The sequence below is a fragment of the Ochotona curzoniae genome, unplaced genomic scaffold, assembly GCF_017591425.1.
Source record: "Ochotona curzoniae isolate NIBS_2020 unplaced genomic scaffold, NIBS_Ocur_1.0 contig_3190, whole genome shotgun sequence".
Classification (NCBI taxonomy): domain Eukaryota; kingdom Metazoa; phylum Chordata; class Mammalia; order Lagomorpha; family Ochotonidae; genus Ochotona; species Ochotona curzoniae.
In genome coordinates this window covers 7003420-7013513 of record NW_024465751.1, presented here as the reverse complement: position 1 = coordinate 7013513, position 10094 = coordinate 7003420, and the positions used below count along the sequence as shown (strand labels likewise).

The following is a 10094-nucleotide window of genomic DNA, read 5'->3' as shown; positions in this document are numbered from 1 at the left end:
ACTCCCTCCCTCGCTGGGTGCACAGCCCAAGCACCTGCTTCTCCCCTGGAGCTCCTCCGATGCTCAGCATGAATACAACTCCTCTGGGGAAGACTTCGCTCAGACGGAGTTCCCGCCCATATGCCACAGACATCCCCCTCCTTGCCCTGATCCACCTGTTATTAAATATCTTCGTGTGTATGTATTTTGAGCAGTATTTATAGCTCTTCCAATCAGAATGAATGTTGCACAAGGATACTAGCATGGATCAGCCTCATCTTCCTGTTAGCCATAGCGAACTAAGCAGCCTTCCAGGCAGGAACTTGGTCCATGCCAGCTATGTCACCACCATCCTTCCTACTTTCCTGGTTTCTCCAAACGAGGACCGCACTCCACATGGCTAGCCTTCCGTAAATTGCTGCTAAACCTGCTCATTTACCTTGAGCACCTATGAGTTACTCTCACTTCAGTCAGGAAAGAGCAAGACTTTCAGGGTGACACGGGTTTTTAACCTCTCCATTCCAACTCCTAAACTGGGGTTCAGCCCCTCCCAACCTTCACACCTAATTCGATTACAAACCCACAATAAATGCCTCTTTGCATCTACTCTGCAAATCAAATTGCTCCATTTTGCTTAATAAGTAGCTTCACCAGCAAATTCTATAAATGGAAGCCAAAGCTCCTGTGCACACGTTTGGAGCTGTTCATTTTGGTGGTCCTTTTAGATGCTCCCAAGCGTGTCATTTCCCCACACGAAGTACGCTCCATCATTTTAGGAGAAACAGAAATAGCAGCCTCCACTAAAACAACGAGGAATAAATGGTAGGTAGCAGGCCCTCTCCCCTGCTCTCTTGTGCCGTGAGAACCACGGTAAATTAGACTCCCACTCGCAAGCGAAACGTTTTCATTGCTGCCTGCTTTCTCCATAACCTTCCCACATCAACTTTCTTATCTGAAAATGTCACAGTAGGTTCCTGACAAAGCAGAAGGATTTGAACTTCACGGGTTCTGGTAGTGGCTGAAGGCACTCACCCAGGTGAGTGCTGGTCATCACTCAGCTACATGTTTCTTTACTGTTAGCACGTTCATAGGACCACGGGAATGGGGACATTCTGAGACACAGTAGGCTGCTTCAGCCTGTGGCACCAGCATCCCTGGATTTGGGCCCAGACTGTTCCACTCTGACCCAGCTCCCGCTGGCCTGGGAAGGCAGTGAAGAGTGGCCCCAGTCCTTGGGTCTCTTGCTTGCACCCACACGGAAGACCGAAAAGAAGCCTCTGGCTTTGGATTAGCTGGACTACCGGCACTGCAGTCATTTGGGGATGAACCACAAGACAGAAGATCTCTCCCTCTCTCCTTCTCTAACTCTGCTTTTCAAATAAAAATAAATCTTTAGAGAGGACCACACTCATCCGTTTTCTGCCATCAAATCACATGCCATGCGCATGCCCTTTGTCTCAGCCTGAGATCACCCAGGACGCCTCGCAGGTTCCCACACCCCCTAATCCCTGGCGAACACCCCAAGATGTGAGTGTGCCTTCCAGCAATGTTTGCATTGATTCCAAACATCAAAGCATACTGGAGTGATGTTTGTGAGGCCTGATGACTCAGACGCAACGGGCTAACCATCCTGATGGGCTCTCAGTCACGCAACAAATTCACCCAAGTATTTACTAAGTAATGCAAAGATGCCACACGCAGCAACTCTCAGAGAAACTGGGCCAGACTACGCTGAACCTGGGCCAGAAGCAGCACAAAGAAGTGTGCAAGTGAGAAAAAAATACGAAATGCAGCAAATTCTAATAGCTGGTTTATTGGAAACCCTTATATTGTTTCTCAAAAGGACTTGACAAGTTTTACTTTAATAAGACATAGCGAAGAGGAAATGGCTTAAAAGATATCATCAATCTTTTATTTAACTGAGTATTGCCCTTCATTTTGAAGGAAATGATACGATTTCAAATCGGAGCTTCCTTCTCAAGAAGTGCTGGAAGAACAGGACACTGACTTTGCACACAACCCTCCATAAAGTTTACACAGTTCATTGGGAAACGAAACACTTGCGGAATTCATCCTCCTAGCCAATGGAATACCCATGATGCAGAAGCATTACAGTCAAGAACAAAACTACAGAATGAAAAGCTGAATGACCCAGTCAAGCCTGTACTTACCCTGATTTAAAAAAAAAATCACAAATAGAGCGTGACCTCAAGAAAATCCACTTGATGTCTGATCACACTAGATTTTATTCTAATCAATAAAAAATGCTTAGGCAAGTACATAGAACAGTCTTCAACAGAGTGGATTCCATTTTGTTACGAACAACAACAAAAGAACATAGAAAATAAGTATTCTTTAAATTTTCTTAGCTCTCCATAGCATATGTTATATAAAATTAAAGTTTTGCTTTCAAAAATATGTTTCCATGTGGTTGGGTGTGGTACGACAGCGCTACCCGGACCAAGAACACCAGAGATGTGAGGGTTCAACCACAGAGGTGACATTTTTCATAAAAGCTAAAAATATCCCTCAAGGTCTCAAGTCAAGTCTTCTGCTAGGCATTTCAGTGCTACAAAGTCACTTTAAATCAAGAGTGGAATAAAAGCTACAAAAGTGTTGAGCTCCTTCGATATAAAAGTCGCCGAGCGGAAGTTGGAGGCTCCTCTGACCCACAGACGCGGTCTCAATAAAATATCTGCTCAGGTAAGAAAATAGAATCTGTCTGCTTGCGCTTGGCATACGTGCTGGGCGCGGGCCCGCTTCTGAGGACCATGGGCTCGATACTTCCTTCCTTCAAAGAGCATCCCTAATTCACAGTACAAAACACTTGTAAAGTCTTCTTCCTAAGGAGAAACAGAAATTATTACATATATTTATTTTTTTTCCTGAAGTGCCAGGGCAGGGCAGGGAGGAGAGAATCACTTACTCATCCGATGGGCATCCTACGGGACAGAGCAAGAGTGGCCACGATGACCCTCCGTGGAGCCCTGACGGGTGCCCGCAGCCTTGCCTGGCACCTCCTATCCCTAAGGAAACTCGGCATGCAGCAGAACTTCCCCGCCTAAGCACTAGCCAGCTCCTGCCTCAGGCAGCCTGTAGAAACACTAACACTACACAGCAAGCAGGCTCCAGGTTGGATCCTTCCCCTGTCTAGCTCATTGTTTCTAGCCTTGGTCTCAAAGCCATCTAAACTGCGCAGAGGTAGACTGCGGGACTGGATCGCACAGCAGCACGTCCTCCCGGGGGGAGAAAGGGCTCGGGAAACAGCAGCCAGCGGCTAACCACAGCGCCACTGCTCTATGCCAACCTTTCCACCCAGGGGCAGAAACAGGTGAGGGAACCGCAAGCCCGCACAACTTCCGCACAGCGGGCAGCACTCCCCCACCACGTGAAACCTCAGGGAAAACCCACAAACCTGGCTCCACCAGCTACCCCAATGTCTTCACCCACAGAGCCTGCCCGCTCGCCCACGACCTGGGAATGCAAAGCCGTTGAGTCTGAAACACTTAAACAGGTCTGCATGTCCCACAAGAACTGAGTGTCCTCCACTTTCCCACACAAAGCTGCCCTGGGGCTCACCTTCAGCAACTCAAGCCCGGGGAGTTGCTGGGCAGGGGGAGGAAGCCCTGTGGAAGCGGGGAGCACAGCTAACGCCTTTGTGGTGAGTCTTGGGGGAGTCGCTACCATAGACCATTGTTGTAGGCTTTTAAAAAGAATCCCAGCCTTAACTTCCCTGAGAAACTCATGTTAGAAAACGCTTTAAGGTGTGTTGCCTTGATTTAAAGGTCGCCAGGGAGCAGGCCTAGGGTGGCCTCAGGTGCGAACCATTCTTTTATGATTCTATCCCAGCTGCTGAAAATTGGGTCATATAAGAACTGCAGAGAAGGAAAAAAAAAATGTTTCAACCTCAAGTTCTGAGGACACGGGCAAATGTGCAGCAGAGGCCCTCTGCAGCCACTAGAGGGCCCACAGGAGTCCAAGGGGCAGCCAGTGTGCAAAGCCTCGCACCACACTAAAGCACCCTGGGCCACCAGCAGGTTCTCCGGTCACCAGCCTGCTACACAACTGCCAGATTTGGTGCTGACCACCTAGGGTAGCAAGTGTGATTAACGTCATCTCTTTTCTTTAAGAAAGAGCTCCAAAGGAGGTGTCCTCCAAGCAGCTAGCAAAAAGCTTGCCTTACCATTGCAGCTCGTCTCAGTTGTAAGATTTTGCCAACAGAACAGAAATGAGATGGATCAGTGAGAGGGTATATACATCACAGGATACCCTCGATGCCTTGTTTTTACAAGGCTGGCTCTGCCTCCACAGAGGCAATGGGCAAGATTAACTGCTTCCTGCCTGGGGAGCCCTGCCTGGCTGGGTCCCTGGTGGATATTTTATGAGATTGCACAAGCCAACCCCATCTGTGACCCGAACACAGCCGAGCAGGTTTAATTAGATCAGACACTCAAAGGGCTATTCCCTCCTTTGATAACAAATAACGCAGCTATAAGTGGCGACAACGGCAGGTGGAAAACAAAGGCAGCAGAAGAGAACCTTAATTGAATCCTTCCCCCGGCTGGCCCTTGACAATGATTTACTTGTAACCTGGGAGGGGGAGGGGCGGAGCTGAACTCAGCAGGCCACACCAGAGAGTCAGCTCTGAAAGACAAATTACTTGGGGGTTTAGCTGCGAGGGAGGTTGAGGGGAGGGAGCAAAGTCTTGGCAAACGCCGTTTGTTCAACTCGCTATCTGTTACTCCTAGGAGAGGGGGCTGCTTGGTTAGGGTTTGCTGCTCTCAGATCCTGTGGCGGTTTAGGCAGCCTTGCACCCTAGGAATCCCAGAAAATAGAATAAATCCTTCCTGTTCCCTCAGAGCCACACACAGCTCAGCGGGAGCCAGGAGATAAGCAGCTCAGTGGGCCGGCTTGCAGGGGCACCTCCTCCACCCGGCTCGCCATTTGTACTCAGAACTTTCCTGGACACTCACACCCCCCATTCGTGCACAGAAAGGGCATATGTGGAACCCAGGTCCAGCAGGGATACAGTGCCAGGCAAACTGAGCTTGCCCCTTCATGGAAAGACGATCAGCTGGAGAAGAAGAAAACGCCCCCAGCCAAAGTTCTCCTACCTGCTCCCTCCGTCCCCTCCTCTCCTGCCCATCTCACCAACTCTCCACAAAGGGCCCAGGAGTCCCGGCAGGGACCCGGCCGGTGACTAGGAGAGAAGGAGGGAGGGAGGGGGCTGCGGCGGCTGCAAACAGCTCCCTTTTGCAGCTCAGGGCTCAGCTCGCGGGGTCAGTGAGCCACGGCCTCTCGGTCCTCCTCCTCCTCCGGGCCAAGGGCGTGGGGGCGCCCGGGAGGCGGCGGCGTAGTCCGCGTGGCATCGCTGTCGCCCTCCTCCGGCTCGGATGGGTGCAGGTGCATGGCGAGTTCCTGCAGTACCGCCGCACGCCCGATCTGGTCGTTGCGCCGCTTCTCCATGATGAGGTCCTCCAGGCTCTGGAACTCCAGCGTGTGGCTGCGCTGCGCCGAGAGCTGAATCTGCAACCGGTAGGGCTGCTTGCCGATGCGCAGTTCGCCGCCGATCTTGAACTCGCGCTTGCCATAGCGGCACCAGGCGGCAAAGCTCTCCGAGTTGCGCCAGCTCAGCTCGCGCTCCTTGGCGCCCACGTGCGCCAGCGCGTTGCGCACCACCGCGCTGGGGCTCAGCGGCTTGTAGCGGTAGAGATCGTTGACCACGCGGCCGCGACGGCCCTGGCTGGCGTCGGTCAGGAAGCTGTTGCTCACCTCCAGCCGGTGCAAGTGCACTACCTGGAAGTTGCCGACGTACACCGCCCAGTGCGGGTACTGCGCCTGCGACACGAACTCCACCAGGTCGCCCGGACTGCACTTGTTGAGCAGGTTTTCCGGCGTGTAGGTGCTCAGCGCCGCCGAGCCCGGCGCGAAGCTCTTCTGGTAGATGCATTCGTCGCGGTAGAACACTGAACACTCCACCTCGTGCAGCCGCGGGTCGTAGGGCTGCGGTGGGGGAAGCGGTGGCCCGTCCCCGCCATCCGGCAGCGCGCCGCCGCCATCAGGGCCCTGGGGAGGGGGCTGCGGCTCCACGTCTTCGTCATCGTTGGAAAAGATGTAAGAGACCCCGATGCGGGGCCCGTCGTCTCGGTCCACGCCAGTGGGGTCGGCCGTGGGAACTTCCTTGTAACTTAGGTGGGTCAGTTTCTCCACGTGGTTGCCCATCACGCTGCGGACGCTCGTTCACACCGCCGGGAGGGGAGAAAGCGAAACCGCCACCCGGCTCATTGGCGCAGGTCGCAGGACCGGGCGTGAGGCCACCTGTTGGGAGATTAAGACGATGGAGCCCCGGGGCAGCCTCTCGGTGGGAAGGGCGTCCAATTCTGTAGAGGAAGGGAAGATAAAGCTGCTCCAGGCCCAACACCTGGGGCCATGTTAGGGGAAGACTCGGGCTAGCAAGCCTCCCCTCGCGGCCCCATCTCTCAGGTCACGGGCACAAAGAGCCCTGGCAACTCCAGGGCAACCTCGCTCCCAGCCAGGCCCTCGGGCAAAAAAAAAAAAATTGCATCAGCAGCTCCTACGGCTTCCGCCCGCGCCCTACCTGCCAAGACCTGGCAGCAGAGACGCCAAAGGAAACTTTGCTCGGAGGCGCCCCTCTCCTAACTCCCCCACCCTCACCGCCGGGCCCCCCACTCGCCCACGAGGTGTGCCCACGAAGCCTCCATGCCCGGGGTGGGGGGCGGGGAGGGAGACCCCCCGCGGCGCGGTCCCAGCAGGTGCGCCACCGGCCCCGGGTGCACCTGCGGCCCCTCCCCCGCGAGCCCGCCCTCAGGCTCGGGTTACCTGTGCCAACTCAGCCGCGGCGAGGTGGCGGCCGCGGGCCCCGGGGAGGGGTCCCCGCCGCACCCACGCACTTCTAGGGCGAGTTTGCAGCCGCGGGCCCCGCGGGCCGTCTTCTCCCGGCACAGGCGGCAGCGAGCAGGCTGGCCAGGGGGCAGAGGCGCATGTCTCACCCGGCGGCGCGGCGCCCCGAGACTTGGAAGGTGGATGTCGGGGGGCGGGGGGTGCAATTCCTGCTCACACCTCCCCCTCTCTCCTCCCGGCCTCCTCCCGGGGCTGCGGCTCCCCGTCGGCCGCCCTCGCCGGCTCCCGGGGGAGGTGTGGCGCGAGGAGCAGCCGGGGCAGGAGCGCGCAGCTCGGCTTCCACGGCCGGCGAGCCGCAACCGCCGGAGCGGGAGGGACGGGATTGTAGATCCGGCTCCCGGGCGGGAGCGCAGCCCGTGGCGTTTAAAGAGACAGGCGCCCGCTCCCCCGGCTCGGGTCTTCCCCCGCTCGGCGCCCGGCCGCCGGGCTCCCCGCCCCTGCGCCGCCCACGCGGGACGCGGGGCTCCGCCCAGCTCACGCCCCCCGCCCGAGCGGGTTTAAATCCCGCTGGTAAATAAATAATCACCCTGCTGGCTGCTGGCGGCGGGGCTGGTCTTCTGCTTCAGCCGCCGAGCTCCCGCTAGCGTGGTTTGGGTTTTTTTTTTTAAGTCTTCGGGTTGTAGCTGGGAAAAGTTAGACGTGATCGCCACCTGCCACCATAGAGATAAGAAGGAAAGTTTGGTGTTTTGTGCCTCTTCCCTTTTAATCAAAGCACCTGGAACAGGAACAACCGTCATCAGGGACTTTTCCTTCTTGGGCTTTTGTTATTGTTTGTTTTTTTCATAAACTGCATGCCTTGCCCTAAAGGTCCTGGGAAGGGATTCTTTGCCAGGATAGTTTAAAAGTACTTCAGCTGAGATGTATTTGCAGAATAAAGAGTAGGGAAATTTGGCATAGGACAAAAAAAAAAAATGCACAGGAAGGAAAATGGGCCAGAACAGAACGAAGACTTGGTGCCTGGCTGGCGCCCAACAGCGACGCTGTATTGTGGAAGTTAGTACACAGTTAATTTCATAAGCTCCGTGGTTTCCAGACTCGCCCGTTGGTCTGGCTGCAAAAGAAAAAAGTAAGCAGTTAGGGCTGCTCCGCGTGGGAGCCAGGGTTGGAGGAATTGCTGAATGGACCTTAAATTGGAAACGAGTAAGCGCATGCCCAGGATGGGTTTCTTTGCTGGTGGTGTGGGAGAGCACATTCTCCCCCATACACACACACACACACGTGCACTGTAGGTTCCCAAAGTGTTTGCACATCTTTTCACGTGCAGTTGTGTGCAGGTGGAGGGTGGGACTCCATTCAGGGAACTCGATTGCTCACTAGGGGCATGGTGCTGATGAACCATGCAACCCAAGACCTGCACGTGGTTTTCCATCACTGTTTCATTTGGCTACATTGTTCCAGGCGACGTTATTATTTATTCATTGTGTACTAAACAGTGGAAACAGGAACTCACGGTGCCATGATGTGCAGAGGACGCTGATCGTCAATCTACGCCTGTGCCTTTAAGCCCAAAGAGTCAACTTTGTCACACAGTGATGGAAGGCAGTTCTTCAGCAAGTCCTGGATCACAATGCTAAAGATTCAAGCACCAGTGTGCTATGCTGGTACAATCTCAAGCCTTCAGACTGGCCTGCAGCCCAGGGACCAGGTCAACAGCCCAGAATCGTTCCATAACACCTGGTCCGAAGCTACTGCTATCTGAAGGGAGCCCACTCAGATACCATGAAAGAGAGAATCAGGCTTAGAAGGACAAGGACTGGCCAGCTGGTGGCAGGTGTGGCAGGGACCTTTGTCCCTGGGCAGTACTGAATGGCTTGATGGGGGATGGCAAATCCAAGCAAGGATACAATAGTGTAACAGTTTGCTACCAGCATTCAGTCAGAGGTCTGATAGGTGAGGAAACAGCACTTGGTTATCTAGCATCTCCCACAATGGATTATCTATTATTGCATCTGTCTGGAGGCTGTATTCAGAGGCACAATAGTGGCTGAACAGCATTCCTCCCCAACTAGAGCCTCAGAGGGAACAAGCGCTGAGTCCTCCATAGGCCTTGGCAGGTGCTCAATAGATGCTTATTGCATCTTCGACCGAGATGAAACAAGCACTGCTTGCAAGGAGTGAGTACATGGCTGAGGGAGTATGCTGCAAGTTCTTGCACAAATGACCTTATCAATCTCTGTCTCCATCTGATCACTCGGTCAGAGGTTGCACAAATATTCTCAGACAGGCGTTGCTGGTCTTTAATAACTATTTAGTACATTTGCAATAGTTTTCAACGGTTTGAAAAGTTGAGAAGTCACAAAAACTTGGATTTTCTCCTTCACTTGATAAATAACTTCAGACCCTTACACAGGTTCCTGGCTGACACCAGGCAAGGAGGAAGCCTTAGAAAACATCTTTCCCCAGAGAAGCTGCTCAACAGAGAACTCTGCTAGTTGGGTTTGAATCCTAAGCTAGTGTAGGTCTATCTCCCCAGCAGAGATCCAAGTGTCACATCGCACAGCCCTCTTTGGAAGAGGCACTCAATAAAAACAAGCTGTGCTGCATACCAGCTGATCACTCTCACAGTATTCCTGTCTAAATCAGTGGTGAACAATTGAGAATTGTCGTTTCTACCTGACAGGGCTGAGTTGAAGGGGAATGGTTCTCTAAGAATGCACAAAAGGGTCCAAGTGGGCAGGCAAATGATGTGATGGAGGAATCTGGAGTTCTGGCCGTTCGCTAGGCTGAGCCTGAGTTTATCTCAGGAGCAGCAGCAGACGGCTGACCACCTGCCCCGGAGTGGTATTCATCCATGGCACAACCATCAGGATGTCTGCTCTCCACTCAGGGTCCTCGGTTCTCTATCTCCAAAGAGAGGCTCCCGTTTGCTTCAGCGTTGGTCACGTCCATGAGCCCGTGTCAGTAGCTTCCCCACTTTATCATCACAGAGTAAGTTTCAAGCCCCACAGGAGACACCTGAAACCTCAGATAGTAGTACTTAACTGTATAACTGATCTGTTAACCAAGACGGTTGCTGGCCAAGAGGCAGGTAGTATATATAGCTCAGACACGCTAGACAAAGCATGGTGCATGGTCTGGCTGGGACAGAGAAAAACGGAGCAAGATTTCATCAAGTGATTCAGAATGACACACAATGTACAACTTAGGAGCTACTTATTTCTGTAAGTTTTTACTTAATATTTTTGGACCACAGT

The 10094-nt window shown here is 53.5% G+C and overlaps 1 protein-coding gene across 1 annotated transcript; it reads right to left on the bottom strand.

Annotated features, from left to right (window-relative positions):
- Nucleotides 1–1782: 1782 nt before the first annotated feature.
- LRATD2 (LRAT domain containing 2) lies at nt 1783–6276 on the bottom strand. The gene is made up of 2 exons (XM_040979453.1): nt 5094–6276; nt 1783–2822 (listed from the first exon to the last, which is right to left on the bottom strand). Exon 1 carries the CDS (start codon nt 6199–6201, stop codon nt 5260–5262), a length of 942 nt encoding a protein of 313 aa, XP_040835387.1. The 5' UTR covers nt 6202–6276; the 3' UTR covers nt 1783–2822; nt 5094–5259.
- Nucleotides 6277–10094: the final 3818 nt, after the last annotated feature.

Coding starts and splice junctions, on each gene's coding strand:
- LRATD2 (XM_040979453.1), bottom strand. CDS start 6,201: ATGGGCAACCACGTGGAGAAACTGACCCACCTAAGTTACAAGGAAGTT.